Source organism: Macaca thibetana, chromosome 5, assembly GCF_024542745.1.
Source record: "Macaca thibetana thibetana isolate TM-01 chromosome 5, ASM2454274v1, whole genome shotgun sequence".
In the NCBI taxonomy this organism is placed as follows: domain Eukaryota; kingdom Metazoa; phylum Chordata; class Mammalia; order Primates; family Cercopithecidae; genus Macaca; species Macaca thibetana.
Window position 1 is genome coordinate 102,149,779 of NC_065582.1, and position 16,299 is coordinate 102,166,077.

The 16,299-nt window shown below is 36.7% G+C and overlaps 1 protein-coding gene across 9 annotated transcripts in view; it reads right to left on the reverse strand.

Annotated features, from left to right (window-relative positions):
- PTPN13 (protein tyrosine phosphatase non-receptor type 13) overlaps nucleotides 1-16,299 on the reverse strand; it is a 223,872-nt gene that overhangs the window by 41,318 nt on the left and 166,255 nt on the right. For 6 of the 9 annotated variants that reach the window (XM_050790402.1, XM_050790400.1, XM_050790397.1 and 3 more), the window contains 12 exons: nucleotides 14,979-15,442; nucleotides 13,438-13,584; nucleotides 12,689-12,782; nucleotides 11,617-11,702; nucleotides 10,181-10,340; nucleotides 8,564-8,778; nucleotides 8,348-8,446; nucleotides 6,153-6,517; nucleotides 4,728-4,911; nucleotides 2,821-2,979; nucleotides 2,137-2,308; nucleotides 1,827-2,037 (listed from right to left, as the gene is read on the reverse strand). In XM_050790402.1, coding sequence (XP_050646359.1) covers nucleotides 1,827-2,037; nucleotides 2,137-2,308; nucleotides 2,821-2,979; nucleotides 4,728-4,911; nucleotides 6,153-6,517; nucleotides 8,348-8,446; nucleotides 8,564-8,778; nucleotides 10,181-10,340; nucleotides 11,617-11,702; nucleotides 12,689-12,782; nucleotides 13,438-13,584; nucleotides 14,979-15,442 — 2,356 coding nt within the window. The remainder of the gene's footprint in view (nucleotides 1-1,826; nucleotides 2,038-2,136; nucleotides 2,309-2,820; nucleotides 2,980-4,727; nucleotides 4,912-6,152; nucleotides 6,518-8,347; nucleotides 8,447-8,563; nucleotides 8,779-10,180; nucleotides 10,341-11,616; nucleotides 11,703-12,688; nucleotides 12,783-13,437; nucleotides 13,585-14,978; nucleotides 15,443-16,299) is intronic. The other 3 variants (XM_050790398.1, XM_050790403.1, XM_050790401.1) reach the window with 1 other exon arrangement.

Consider the following 16,299-nt stretch of genomic DNA (forward strand, 5'->3'; position numbering starts at 1 on the left):
AAACTGTAGATATGATTAGGGTCAGATTTTGATATGGGGAGGTTATTTTGGATTATCTGGGTGGGCCCGTTATAATCACAGGGGTCCGAATAAGTGAAAGAGGGAGGCAGGAAAGTCTGAGTCAGAGAAAGAGATATGGCAGCAGAAGCAGAGGGTGCTGCAGTTGCTGGCTTTGAAGATGGAAGTGAGCCATAAACCAAGGTGTATGGGGAGTCTCTAGAGGGTGGAAAATAGATTTTCTCCTGGGACCTACAGAAGGAATGCAGCCCTGCTGACACCTTGATTTTACCACAGGAAGGCCCATTTTGTATTTCAGACCTTCAGAACGTTAATATAATAAACTTGTGTTATTTTAAGCCACTAAACTTACAGTAATTTTTTACAATAGTAATAGGAAACTAATACATTTTCTCAATCTATTTCCATTGTAAGTGAAAGCAAAGTTGCTATTAGCATTTTTTTACAATGTGAAACTGTATAAGGTTGAGTAGATGTGGTAGTTCTATGCCTCAGGGGTAGCAGGCATGAGGTTCCAGTAGGATTAATCCTATCCCAGCTCTGGGAATGAGCCAGGACTGGCTTAAGCCAATCAATACTGATGGTCCCCAATTTACAATGGTGCAGCTTTATGACACTGTAAAAGTGACACGCATTTGGTAGAAACCATACTTTGAATATCCATACAATCATCCTGTGTTTCATTTCCAGTACAGTATTCAATAAATTACATGAGATATTCAACATTTAGGCTTTGTGTTAGATGATATCCTATCCAACTGTAGGATAATGTAATGTAAGTAATGTAAAACTGTTTACAGTAGGCTAGCCTAGGCTAATAAGCTGTGATGTTTGGTAGGCTAGGTCTTTTAAATGCAGTTTTGACTTATGATATTTTCAATTTACCATGAGTTTACTGGAATGTAACCCCACTGTATGAGGAGCACCTGTATATTCTTATCCCTTGCTTCCAACTTAGAGATTGACCTTAATTTAGGCAAAACGCTACTTGCTTGAATAGTAGTGATTGGTGAGATTTCTGTTTGAAGACTGCTCTAGGTGTTGTGATGTGGTATATAGATGGGAAGTATGAAAATCATGTAGTCATTTGATTATCATAAAGAAAACTGATACAGGGAGGAGGAAATAACTAAAAGTAGCAAATAAGATAGAGCCCTGATCAGATTTCACCTGATGACCACCTTATCTCTGGAATTTTAAAAGTCCAATATAAACCAATAAATCTGGGGCTGGGCAGGGTGGCTCATGCCTATAATCCCAGCACTTTGGGAGGCCAAGGCGGGGGGATCACCTGAGATCAGGAGTTCGTGACCAGCCTGGCCAACATGGTGAAACCGCGTCTCTACTAAAAATACAAAAATTAGCCAGGTGTGGTGGCGGGTACCTCTAGTCCCAGCTACTCGGGAGGCTGAGGCAGGAGAACCGCTTGAACCTGGGAGGTGGAGGTTGCAGTGAGCCAAGATTGCACCACTGCACTCCAGCCTGGGCAACAAGAGTGAAACTCTGTCTAAAAAAGAAAAAGAAAAATTCCCAATAAATTCCCTCTCTTGTTTAAACAAAAGTTGAGTTCTATTTTCTATTACTTGCAAGTGAAAACATCCTAACTGATAAATGTGGTAACCATTCTATTATTCCCTTAGTGTTCTCAAAATCGCCTATGAAGAAGTCTGTTTTAAATTTATTAAGTCCTGCCAATGTAGTCTATGAATTACTAATTCAGTAATATAATTTCGGAGAATGTAAGTATAATCAATGACCTGATATGCACACACATGCACAATCAAAACTCATAAATAATTGCAGAGTACCTTGTTGCTTTCAATACCAATGAAGGAAATGACATGTCTAATGCTCTGTTAACTTCCTCCAAGGTCATTCCTTGTGTGCTGACTCCATTCACATAATGGATGACATCTAATAGCTGGAGATTACCCTCAATGGCTGCGATGGACGTTGGATTAATATCACTAATATATACCACTTGATAAAGGCTGTCATGACCTCCAGATAAGGAAAAACCTTGAAAGAATAGAAAATATTTGTTTTCTCAGTCATAAGAGTACTTACTCTTAAGCTAACCAAGAAAATCATATTGTACAAAGTTTGACTTTTCATTACCCAACTCCTCTTTGTTGCACGTTAGTGTTATGTCTGGTAGCAAATGAGGCAACATTGGTATTCTGGGTAATTCCAGAACTCGTCCAATAAGTAATCTGACTGTTTTGGATGCAGCTCTGAGCAGATTAACTGCATCTGTGTGAGTCATATTAGTAACATCCGTATCATTAACCTACAAAACCAAGAAAGGAGCAAGTGAGAATCACAATGTTTAGAAAAGAGAAGCTAAATTGCCAAGAAAATATAATAATCTTCCTAATTTATAATATATATTGGCTAGTAAGAGATTCACAACAGTGATCTCTAATTTATTGGTAATCCTCTTTATTATGGAAATCATAGGCACAACAATCAAGCCATTACAATGAAGTAATAATGTTAAATCCCTAACAAATGCATCATTATTTTGCAAATCCAGGAAATTCATCCTCTAAGTAATTTAAACTTTCTGGCCCTAAGACCTAAGATAGCTTGTTTTATGCCATAACTGAGATTAAAGGGACTTTCAAATTAAAAATAATTTCCCAAACTGTTAACGATATAAAGGCCTTTACTTTTAAGTGGTGTAAATAGGAAGCATAAACCGAATAGAGAAATACAGTATTACAATAATTCAACCTTCTTTTTTTGGCTTGCTCTTTGTCTACATTTACACAAATAATCCATTCCTCTTAAATGTCTCACCTTAATGAGCCGGTCCCCAGGTTTTAGCCTTCCATCACTTTTGGCTGGATCCTGTATGACATCATGAACATAACAACCAATTCTCTGATTGCCTTTGGTTACTGTAAAACCCAGGCTTCCTTTTTCTGATTTAATTAAGGTAATGAGGAGTTCTACTTCCTAAGGGAAGAAAACAATACTTTCAGGTTGTGTATTCTGCACTATAGACAAACAGAAAGATGACTATTATTTCACTTAACAGAAGAGAAAGTCGGCCGGGCGCGGTGGCTCACGCCTGTAATCCCAGCACTTTGGGAGGCCGAGGCGGGCGGATCACAAGGTCAGGAGATCGAGACCATGGTGAAACCCCGTCTCTACTAAAAAAAAATAGAAAAAATTAGCCGGGCGCGCTGCCGGCGCCTGTAGTCCCAGCTACTCGGGAGGCTGAGGCCGGAGAATGGCGTGAACCCGGGAGGCGGAGCTTGCAGTGAGCCGAGATTGCGCCACTGCATGCACTCCAGCCTGGGCGACAGAGCGAGACTCCGTCTCAAAAAAAACCAAAAAAACAAAAAACAAAAAAAACAGAGGAGAAAGTCAAATCTTAAAAGGTTACTTAACTTGTCCAAGTGGAGAAGTCAAGTCTGTCTGACTCTAGACAGTCTGTCTGATTCTAGACAGACTGTCCCCCGACTGCATCCCATGTAAAAGTTAAGTTTAAGTACAACATTATGTGTTTGTCTAGAGACAGCAGAGACAGAATTTACTCATGCTTTCATTCTTATATTTTTAGGATAAATAAGGACACAATAGTGGTTATACTTTGATGATCACAGAATACTTTTTGGAGGAAAGGTTCAGAAAAAAATTCATATATTTCTAAAATGCAAAGAGCCACATATTTCTAAACAGATGCAAAGAGTCACAAAAAGATTTTTTTTTTTTTTGGTAAAAATATGAAGTCTTTTGGTGATTATCACAATCTTATTAATTTTCTTGTATAAATAAAATATACTTTTAAAAGATTTCAAATGAGACACAGAGGTTGCTTACAAGGGTGAAAGATTTCTAAGAAAAATTAAAGATTATTTTTACTCCATTGCTAAGAATGAAACTGAAGATGTAGATGCTGCACACCCCTCATCTCCAATACACACATGCACAATTATAGGCAAAAAAAAAAAAAAAAAAAAAAAAAAAGTACCTGGAAACTTAGCTCCAAAACGTTAACAGTTTTGGGGTAATAAGATTATAGTGGCCTTAATCTTCTTCTCTGTTTAATAATTTTTCTACAATAAACATTTATTACTTGGATAATAAAAGCAGTATTTAAAAAGGCCAACTTTCAATCAATGTAAAGGATATTATACTTGGAAATTTTGTTTCCAGATCTTATTTGTAGGTTTAGAAGTTCTAGGATTATTATTACAATGTAAAGGATGCCATTTGAGCACACAAAAAAAGTGTGGAGGAAAAAACTTACATTCAAACTTGGTTAAAAATTAAATAGGTAACTCATCAGAATTTGAGAAGCAGACAAAACTAATATTTACTAAGGGTCTCCTCTGTAGCAGATACTATACTAGGTGCTTTACATATGTTATTTCATTTAATCTTCACCACAGTTCTGTGAGGTAACTTGCTCCATTTTATAGTCAAAGCTACCAAGACTCAGAAGAATTAAGCAATTGGTCCATAGGAGTCTGCCAAATTGTCGCAAGTCAGTGGTAGAATCAGGATTTATACTCAGGTCGTTTTGCCTTATTTCTTAATTTCTCAGCATAGAAACATACCAGATATGTTATCCATTTATTAGACACAGATATGAAGCTATTTTAAAAGATAGCTTTTTCCCTAAAGGGAAACTTTATGAACACACCTTCTTTTAAAAAATATGGATTTTTTTTTTAAAATATAGAGAAAAAACTTACCAGCTCAAAGTCTTCAAGGTGATTTTCCAAATCATTTTTCAAAGGCGTCCAGTTTTCTTGTCTAGTTGGTTCAGTAATGTGATGTATATGATACTTATCCATCGAATTAGAGGAAGCAGATTCTGATTGCGGTTGATAACTCTGCCCAGGAGCCATATCCGGTGGTAGAGGGGAAGAAGGATTACTACAGAGACAAAGAAGTAAGACTATTTTCAGATACATTTCAATGTCAATATGGTAAGTTTGTGCCAGAAACAGAAAATGCTTAACAAATATTCATGTCTGATTTGAACTGAGATCCTAGTTACTTTTTGTATGACTCTGGACTATGAATTTACTCCATATCTGTTAAATGCTAAAATTAACAATAATTTATTCTCTGTCTAGGTTCTTTTTTTTTTTTTTTTTTTGAGACAGGGTCTCACTCTCTTGCCCTGGCTGGAGTGCAGTGGTGAAATCGCGGTTCACTGCAACCTCTGCCTCCCAGGGTCAAGTGATTCTCCTGCTACAGCCATCCGCGTAGCTGGGATTACAGGTGTGTGTCACTATACCCAACTAATTTTTGTATTTTTAGTAGAGATGGAGTTTTGCCATGTTGCCCAGGTTGGTCTCAAACTCCTGAGCTCAAGCAAGCTGCCTGCCTTGGCCTCCCAAAATGCTGGGATTACAGATGTGAGCCATTGCACCAGCCTAGGTTCTATTTTGACGAAGCTCTTTAAGTTGCATAAAGTCAGCAAGATAGGTTAAATAGAATTCTTTGATTTCTAGTTGTTAATTCAAAGCTGAAGCTAATGTTATCAGAAGCTTAATGTGTGTTTCAACATAATAAGGAAAAGAAGAAAGAAGAATAAAAGTCTGACTCCTGTGATTATTTTGGATAAAATACGAAGGAAGAAAACTTGAACAAATATGGTTGGATGTGGATAGATACAAAGACATAAACAAAGAGTAAAATGTATGAATAATTATGTGATGTATTGATGTAGTCTTTCTCTTTGTATGCTTCTATATTTTCAATCATTTCTTCTTTTCCCCATCTTCTTCGTCTTACCTTTTGCAAACTCTCTGCCCTTATCTCCCCTCTATATTTCTGGTCCCTACTCTCCCACTGTGTTACTGCCTAAATAAGTCTCTTCTGTTTCTGTTTAAGTAGTATGATTAATGGTGAAATACAAATAACTTTCTTAGTTACCAGTAAATATGCTCAAGAGGGAAGAAAGACTCAGGCTGACTGACTAGAGAGCTTATTGGTTTGCTAACTAAAACTATCAGTCACAATAGCTAGACATCCAATAGAGTCATCTCTGCCTAACCACTGTGAAGGTCACAGATACATACATTTCATTCTTAGAGAAATGCATGTTGCTGCTACTGCTAATAAAAACAACCAGTTGCTTTGAGCTCTTCACATTATATTGATGATACCTGTCCTCAAACTCTGGTTTACTGGGAATTTTCTGAGGATAGTAAAACATGGTACAAATGGTATCTTCTTGACTCTTGGGTGCTTCATGATGACTCTGTGCCTGTGATACCATGCTGCTTAGAGTCTGATGCAAAGCTGAACTCCAGGTCGAATTTGATATGTTTGCTGGAGCTGTCACTAAGTCATCTTCTCCACTCCCACTGCTGTCACTGTAACTGTCTCTTCTGGATGGGGACTTGCAGTGTTTCTTGCTTTTGTCAGATATTTCATTTTCATCTGAGCTGGTGCTTTGCTCCACACATGATGGTTGAGAAGAGTCTTTACTGCTGTTTGGAAGTACTTGTGCTGGAGACTGAAGTGGGGTCTGTAATGGACACATTTAAAGAGATTCGTGACCATTCTATGAATTTTAGAAGCATTTATTTGAAAATAAACCATTGAACAACTTTCTACTAAAATATGCATTGAATTTTCTGATAATAAAAGTAATTTATGTTCACTAGAGAAAATAATATATAAAACAGTTAATATTGTACAATTTATATCTTGAGTTAGAACTAGAGTAATATGTATTTTGTCTCATATTTTCAAAAATTAGGGTTCTATCATCAATATCTTCTTAAGTCCTTAAATATACTTTAAAACAATTTTAATACCTGTATAATGGTCCAGTGAATGGCTATACCTTTATTTCTGCCTTCTCCTTTTATTGGACATAGAGTTGTTTCTAGCTTTTCATTATTAATAGGAATCTAGAAGAACCTCTTTGTATGTAAATTTTTACCCGAGTTTCTATTACTTTGTAATTTTCTATACTGTCAGAATATAGCACATTTTTAATAGGCTATTTAAGTATTTCCAAATTGTTTTCTAAAAACTGATACCAACTTATATGCACATCAAGAGAGTTCCATTCACTTTTTCCTATCTGGTGCCTCAAATCAATGTAGTTTTTAAAAATGCTATTTATAATGCATCTCACAGAAATGTTATTTTCCTATTAATGTTCTCCTAATAATATTATTTTCCTCTTCCCCCATAATAAGGGTTAACACTTCTGGCCCAGATAATCCTGCCTTTCATACCCAGGAGTCACTATTCACTGGTAGCAGAAGGCTATTTTAAGTAGACAGGCCAAAAGCAGTCTTTCTTTAATGAGAACAGTATCATCTATGTCTATATAACACTGAAACAGCAATAATGAACATAACTAACTCCACTTTTGTTTACGAGGCCTTTATCCATTTCTGCACGTAGGCAAGGATAATTTTAGAGCACTGAGATAATATGCAAAAACAGCAATCATGTAGTTTTAAAAAGTAACTCTGGGATCAAAGAAGAAGTATGTAAACAACTATCTATGTTATGTTAAAGATTTATAGGAGCTTTGTCACCTGACTAAGGACAAAGAGGTTCCCAACCTCCTCAGGCCCTTGCTGGCACCCAGATGTCTGTGGTCTTCGGTCACCTCTTGATCTCAATCCCCTTCTCTTCCTCTTGCCCTTAACTTAAAAAGAGACTGAAATCTGTACTGACTAAAGATAATATTTTAGGATGACCATCTTCTCAGTTTGCTGGCTTTCCAAATAAACCTGCTTCTCTTGCTACCAACCCTTGTTTCTTGTGTACAGCTTCTGAGCTGTGAGCAGTCAAATCTAAATTCGGTTACATTCAGATTCCTACCTGTCAGTAAATAATTTATAAGTCACCATTTTGGATTCCTCAGCTATTCCTTGATGTAAAAAAGGGAAATGGATAAACATATCCCTTTCTCTGTGACTTTGTGTTAAAAAAGGCAAAAATTCTGAAGAATTCTCATTTTAATCCAAACTAGCTCAGAATAAGAATCACTTTTCCTTGTTTGGTTCAATGGAGAAATAGACAAAAGGTTTTTGTAACATTACTTTATGTATTTTTCTGTTTCTATTTATGCTTAGGAAACAAATCCCCAAAATCTTAGAATTGCAGAATTGGAAAGGGGAGAAGAGAAGGTGAAGTAAATTACTTTATATTATTATACAAATATGGAATACATTCAAAGAAGTTGTCACATACAAGATAACACGCCTACCTAAAACAAGTAGCCAGGTATGAAACCCAGGAGAACAATTCATGTTGAAACCACCACAGCTGAATTAGCTAGTTGCTAAGTTGATATGCTATAAAAATGTAAATTAGTTTTCATAAGTCTCACCAAAAGCGCAGTATCAATTTCCGGTAGCACACCAGGTGGAGGTCTGCAGAGAAGCAAGAACACTTCTGGAGCAGTTCCCCTGAGAGCAGATATAACTTCCTGGGGATACCATGAATGACAAATGAAGGTACAGTTAAACCAGCATTATGAAACCATTTTGAAAGGCCAATCCATCTCTTCATTAAAAATGCTATACTCCACATGCTAGGGGCTCACCTGCTGTGATAGTCCTTTCAAAGAGGCTCCATTCACTTTCAAGATAACATCTCCTACATCAATTTTTCCACTTTCTGCTGCTGGCTGTCCAGGAAAGAGCTTTTTAACCCTTACTATGCTGGCATTAATTTGCTCCGGTATAAGATTATCTTCTCGAGAGAAACTGAATCCTAGACCTGAGCTATTTTTAAACAATTTTACCTCAAATGTATTTTCTGGAGAAAAAGATATAAAAAAATTGAGATATTGTTAACATGCTGTGTTTACATATGAACATACAAACATATATACTTCTAGACACATTTTAAAGTCTATTTTCCCATATTTACAGCTCTGTATGTACTTACTGCACTCTTATAGTATACTGAAGCCGTATTCTACAGTCTATTTCCATCATTAAGAAATCTTATCAACTAACTGCATGAACTAAGCTGTTTGATTAGGAAGGAGAATTCTGAAAGTAGGATTCTGAAAATGGAATTATGCATCAAACTCATGTATTTTAATGAGCACAGCGTCTCATGCCTATAACCCCAGTACTTTGGGAGGCCGAAGAAGGAGGGTTGCTTGAACCCACGAGTTTGAAACCAGCCTGGGCAATACAGTGAGATCCAATCTCTACAAAAGCAAAACAAAACAAAGTATGACAACAGATTAAAAAAAAAAAGGGGAAATTCCACGGAAGGACAGATATGGGAGAAATTCAGGTATACAGTGTGAGAAAGATGAAAAGAAGAACAAAATAAACGTTAGAGGAGGTTATGTGGAAATAAACTGACATTGTAATATTCTGGGGAGGTGTAATTTAACTTAGATAAATTGCAATATTTCAATAAATTTCTTATCAGTTAAATAAATTAAAAGAACAATAACCAGAAAATAATTTAAAAACATATTTAAAGTCTTTGCTCATGGTTGATTTAGGTGTTTAAAAAAAAACCAAACTGATTTAAAGAAAGAATGATGGGGCTAGGTGTGGTGGCTCATGCCTGTAATCCTAGCATTTTGGGAGGTTGAGGAGGGTGGATCACCTGAGGTCAGGAGTTCAAGACCAGTTTGGCCAACATGGCGAAACCCTGTCTTTACTAAAAATACAAAAATTAGCCAGGTGTGGTGGTGTGTGCCTATAATCCCAGCTACTTGGGAAGCTGAGCCGGAGAATAGCTTGAACCCAGGGGTGGAGGTTGCAGTGAGCCAAGATTGCACCACTGCACTCCAGCCTGGGTGACAGAACGAGACTCCGTCTCCAAAAAAAAAAAAAAAAAAAAAAAAAAAAAAATCTAAGGGTCAAGGTTTCACATGGGTTTGAAGGCATCTCACCATTTGTTTTTCTTTATTTTTTCACTTACTAAATTTCATTTTGAATTTTACAACAATTTAAAGGATTTTTAAAAGACCATAATCATGCATGACTTCATTATCCAAAGTCTTTCAGACTCTATGAGCTGCAAATATGTTTGTCTTTATTCAGTATGGTGCTACGTCAGATTATTATTTGCCCTTGGCAAGAATAATGAACAAAACTAGGGCATTAACTGTAATCCAAAATGTAAAAATCAAATTTCGAATAAGCGAGGAATAATTTCAAGGTGAGATTGTAGTCTCCCAAGGCCTGACCTTCAGTGACAAAGCTGTAGTCTTTGACCTGAGTTGTTTTCTTCACTTTTTCTGGGCCTTGACCGTGGGCATTCTGATCTGAAAGGGTACACTGTGGGGTTACCGGGATGTGTTCTTTAGATGTTGGAGATTGTCCCTTTTCTAATAACAGATGAACCACCTGGATAAAATAGCATTTCATTAATTAAGAAGAATGTTAAGAAAATAGATACATTTTCAGGACTTAACAGTATAAAATCATTTAAAGTAACTACCAAATTTGGTCCACCAAATGAAGAGGGAGAAAAAAAATACAGAGGAACAAAAGCAAAGGGTTGAAGGTTCCAAAATCAAGTTTTTATTACATTTCTGTATAGAAAGATAAATGATTAAAAGTAATCTATTATAAATATAATACATGTTAGAAATGTATGATAATGGCCAGGTGCAGTGGCTCATGCTAGTAATCCCAGCACTTTGGGAGGCCAAGGTGGGCAGATCACCTGAGCTTGGAAGTTGGAGACCAGCCTGGCCAAAATGGTGAAACCCCATCTCTACTAAAAATACAAAAATTAGCCAGGTGTGGTGATGGGTGCCTGTAATCCCAGCTACGTGATAGGCTGAGGCAGGAGAATTGCTTGACTCTGGGAGGCGGAGGTTGCAATGAGCCGAGATCATGCCATTGCATTCCAGCCTGGGTGACAAGAGCAAAACTCCATCTCAAAAAAAAAAAAAAAAAAAAAAAAAAAAAAAAAGCCAGGTGCGATGGCTCCTGCCTGTAATCCCAGCACTTTGGTAGGCTGGGGCAAGAAGATCACTTCTTGCCTAGGAGTTCGAGACCAGCATGGGCAACATAGGGAGACCCGCGTCTCTACAAGAAATAAAAAATAAACTAGGGAGGCATAGTGGCACGCGCCTGTAGTCCCAGCTACTTGGGAGACTGAGGCAGGAGGATCACTTGAGCCAGGGAAGTCAACGTTGCAGTGAGCCGCGATTGCACCACTGCACTCCAGCCTGGGCCTCACAGCAAGACCCTGTCTCAAAACAACAACAAAAACTTCCAAAGACCATTATAGATAATTTGGTAAACTCCCTGACTCAAAATGTACTTCAACAAAATTAATGTTATGTTCAGGCTAAAGAATAAGAGTGAAAATCACTAGAAATCAGATGTTTATACAACAAATTTAAAACGCAATTTCCACCCCTCCCCCATCAGATCTCTTTGGTAATGTAAACGCTAAATATGACATAGAAAGTCAGCTTCCTCAGTAAAAAATGTCTTGTAATACTTGCATTTCAATTTGGAAGGAAAAAACAACTCAGATAGTTATATACATCAGACTTGGTTTCTGGATTAGCTAACAAATTTAGAGATCTCAGTGAGAACTGATTTTATTCACACATTGTTTTGCTCTTCTAAGGTACTGTAAAAGGTTGGTGTAATGATCTGTTACCTGTCCTGTATTTCTCAGTGTTTCCACAGCTTGCTTATGGGTGGCTCCTTCTAGACTAACTCCATTGACAGCTAGGACGCGATCACCTAAAAATTAGGCAGTTATTTTGAAAGAAACAAATCATAAATAAAAATCCTACATGTTCTTTTAAATCTTATGGCCTTATTTCATATTACTTAAATCTTATGGCCTTATTTGATATTAATTTGTTTGAGGAGAGACTCAGGCAAACTCTGGAAGAAACTGTGTTACAGAGTTTCTTTAATATGTTATTTAATTTATTCCCCAATTTTATGGCTAATGTTAAGTATATTTTAGAACAATAACTTTACAAAAATAAATTTAAATCAAGAGAAAAGATAAGTTGAACTATAAATATTTAGAGATTGGAGGAAAGTTCCTAATTAGTTCTTACTAGAACTGTAGACATCAGGCTGGGTTCAGAGGCTCACGCTTGTAATCCCAACACTTTGGGAGGCCAAGGTGGGGGGATCACCTGAGGTCAGGAGCTCAAGACCAGCCTGGCCAACATGGTGAAAAGCTGTCTTTACTAAAAACACAAAAATTAGTCGGTGGTGTGTGCCTGTAATCCCAGCTACTTGGGCGGCTGAGGCACAAGAATCACTTGAACCCAGGAGGCAGAGGTTGCAGTGAGCCGAGATTGCACCACTGCACTCCAGCCTGGGTGACAGAGCAAGACTCTGTCTTGAAAAAACAAAACAAAACAAACAAACAAAAAAAACAAGTGTAGATGTCAGTGTTTTTACAGCAATTTGCTTCATAGTACATGTAAAATATGAATGAAAGCACTGTCTAGATATTTTCTTTCCTTTTTAAGTTTTTTAACTTCCCACACAATGTTGATGTATAGATATCTTCTGATACTAGAAAATAAGCTGGGAAGAATAGTTTTTGAAATGGCATCAAAGAGTTTCTTAATGCTACAGTTTTATAATTGAGTATGTTCTTATTTCATATTATAAATTTGAAGATCAGTTATCAACTTTATAATTCCTTATCTATTTGCTATAATATTCATGTATATAATTCCTACATAATGTAAACACTATACCTTTGTGAATTCTACCATCAGACTCTGCTGCTCCCTTGGGAATAACAGCTTTCACATAAATGCCACCATGTCTGACACTTGTATTCACACCTCCCTAAAGAGAAAAAGACAAAATAATATTTTATAATGTGAAAAATTTTGCACTCTCTTTCAAATCTCAGGCCTAGAAAGGATTCAATTCATCAGCCAAAGCAGTGGCATCCCATCAGCACATGCTGATGTACAGTATATTCATTAGTATACTAATGAGGGATAGTATCTTCATCAGTATAATTCAAAAATAATTTTATCAAATAGCCTATACTCACATTCCAACTACCTTAAAGATATATATATATATTCCTTGGGAACTTCTAATTTTAAGATACTAACATGTTTACAAGGTATTATATATTATGGAGAGTATATAGAAATATACAGTCTTTAATTACTAATAATGTAGTTTAGAGATATATAATCTATGCTCATGTCAAATATCTAAAAAGCATTGCATTAATTTTACAATTTGCAAGTTTTATATTCAGATAAAGCAAGTATTAAATCTATGGAGAAAAAAGTAGTGTTTGTCTAATTTTTTTAAAATCACAGGAGAAAGTGACTAACACAATTTTTAAAAAAGTTTTAAGATATAATTCAATTTTAGGATTCTGGAAATATTTGATGTGTCCCTTTTGATGCAAAATAATTCAATTAAAAAGTTGACATACAATAGGCTGCTGGAAATTAAAGAAGAGAAAACATTTGAAAACCTTGTCAAACAGTACCGTGACACTTATCCCCAAGCTGTTATCATTTTTAGCCAGTTCAACCTCAAAGATATCTCCAGGCTTAGGAGGTGATGAAGAAAATGTTTTAAAATTCATTTTATTGGATGTATTCACTGAAGAGGAAGATTCCTTAACAAAAAAAAAAACAAACAAAGATTTCTTGTTAGAGTCAAAATGAATTATAATTTTTCTTTTTTATTTATTTTTTAAACCTAGCTCAGGACAAAGCTGACTAGAGTCAAAATGAATTATTACCGAAAGACAAATATGTGTTTTTGGAAAAATTAAGAAAAAGCAAGATATTAAAGGATACAGTATAGTCAAAGAACATAAAGGTTGGAAGAGATCTTAGAGATCTTCTAGTCCAATGTATTCATATTTTATGGTTGAGGAAACTGATGTCTAGAGATTAAAGAGCTTGCTTCAGGTCAAACTGCTAGATATGGTAGATGGAAGTGTATACAGAACCCAGTTCAAACTTGGCTTTTATATAATCCTGGTCCAATGCTTTTTATATTCCTAAATTTACAAATTAGTTTTATTTCCTTTAATAATCAATATATATCAAGCAGTAGCTTTTAACCTGAGCCTCTAAAATGAGGTTTCATGTTTACATTACTTATATTTATTAATCCAATAATATAAACATGGGAACAACAGCTAAGCCCATTTAATAAGAGTATAACTGTTGTGAGGAAGGTTGATTTTTCAGTAAACGAAAGGCGTAAGATTTTTTTCTAAAACTGCTTGTGAATTTGGGTTTAAATTTATATCATTTCTAGGAATAAGCTACTCTCTTTCTTCCCTTCCTTATCTCTCTCCCTCCTCTCCTCCTTTCCTTCCCTTCTTTCTGTTAGGGTCTGGCTCGATCACCTGGGCTTGTGGGCTCAAGCAATCCTCCCACCCAGCCTCCCAAGGAGCTAGGACTACAGATACATGCCACCTCGCCTGGATAATTTTTTAAGAAATGTTTTGTAGAGATAGGATCTCCCTATGTTGCCCAGGCTGATCTTGAACTCCTGGCCTCAAGCAATCCTCCCACCTCTGCTTCCCAAAGTGTTGGGATTATAGATGTGGGTAACTGTGCCCAGCCAGAATGAGCTGTTTTCAATGTCGTTATTATCATTCATTCAGAACTTCAGAAGAATTTAGACTATAAATAGTAAATTCAAATGTCCATTATATGAACTATTTAGAAACAATTTTCAGATATTAAAACTCTCTTATTAATATAAACATTAATATACCAGAGACAACTGGTAAGAAAACAATCATAATCTGCATATTCCTTCTTTGGGTTATTAGACAGCAAGTTTGCAGAGTCATAGCCATTTAAAGTTATCATCCAAAGCTGTGGATTTCTCTGAAAGTTAGTATCAAATGCAGTAGCAATTAGAAGATATAAACTATTTCCTTTTTCCAGAATAATGAAAGTATCTTGTAGATTATTGTGCTCTGTAATGTATTTGCTGCTATTTTGCTTTGTTAAATGAGAAAACCAAAATATTAAAATTAAACTATGCCTTTTTTGGTGTTTGATGATCCTGACTGCTGGAGTAAGTGGCTTCATCCATGTCTGAATCTCCACGGTCCGAGTAATCAGTTGCATCAGAAATGCCTGGCTTTTTAGTTTTGCTTTGGTTACTATCAGTGGAAGTCTTTTTCTCAGTGGCTTTGGATATTATAGATGGGGAAGGGCTGCCATGCTGTGATTCCTGCCAGGTTTGGTCACCTAAATGGCTGACAAAGAAACCATTGACCTGGCTCTGAGATAAGCTGGCACTCTCGGTCCTGGAATCTTGAGAACTCAGGCTTCCTTCCCGCAGGCCCCCAGACAGCCCAAAGGAGTTCTCGGAGATGTGCCTCAGGGTACCACGTGACCAGTGGTGATCCTTGGAAGAAGAATCTGTAGCACTGTCTTGCATGTAGGAAGATTTCTTCATGTAGTTTTTCATCCCATTGGTGAGATGCACAGGAGTAGAAGGCACTAAAAGTCAAAATCCATCAATGAGAATAACAAGTTAGTGACACACATGCTTGTGCTTACACACATACACAATGTTTCCTGAAGGTTGTTGGAAAGATTTTATAAGGATAGCACATGCAAAACACCATTAGGTCATGTGTTTGGTAGACTTTCTTTGTCTCTCTCCTTCGGTCATTCTTGTGACAACCTCTATTGAAATGCATACCCTTTTCACCTTAACTCCCCATTTCCATTCTCCAAGACCCACTTCAAACTAGTATCCTCTGTGAAGACTCTACTGATTCCATAGATAATTTCTATTTTCTTAGTATCCAACATACTTTGTCCTTATTAAATAGTTATTTGCACACTTACTTTATATTGACCTACTAGATTGCATTTTTTTGGACTCCAAGTGATTATCATGGAAGGCAACTCCAAATTGCTTATATATAGTTCTTATCAAAAGCCACTTTAGGCCAGGCGCAGTGGCTCATGCCTGTAATCCTGTAATCCCAGCACTTTGGGAGGTCGAGGTAGGCAGATCACTTGAGGCCAGGAGTTCGAGACCAGCCTGCCCAACATGGTGAAACCCTGTCTGTACCAAAAACACAAAAATTAGCTGGGCATGATGGTGTGCACCTGTAGTCCCAGCTGCTCAGGAAGCTGATGCAGAAGAATCACTTGAACCCGGGAGGCAGAGCCTGAAGTGAGCAGTGATTGTGCCACTGCACTTCAGCCTGGGTGACAGAGCAAGACTGTCTCAAAGAACAAACAAACAAAAAGCCACTTTAGAAAGCTTTCTGAAAACACAAACTACCGAAGGCACATGTAAGGGAATTAAAGATGGGAATTTATAAGAAATTAAAAGTTTTATG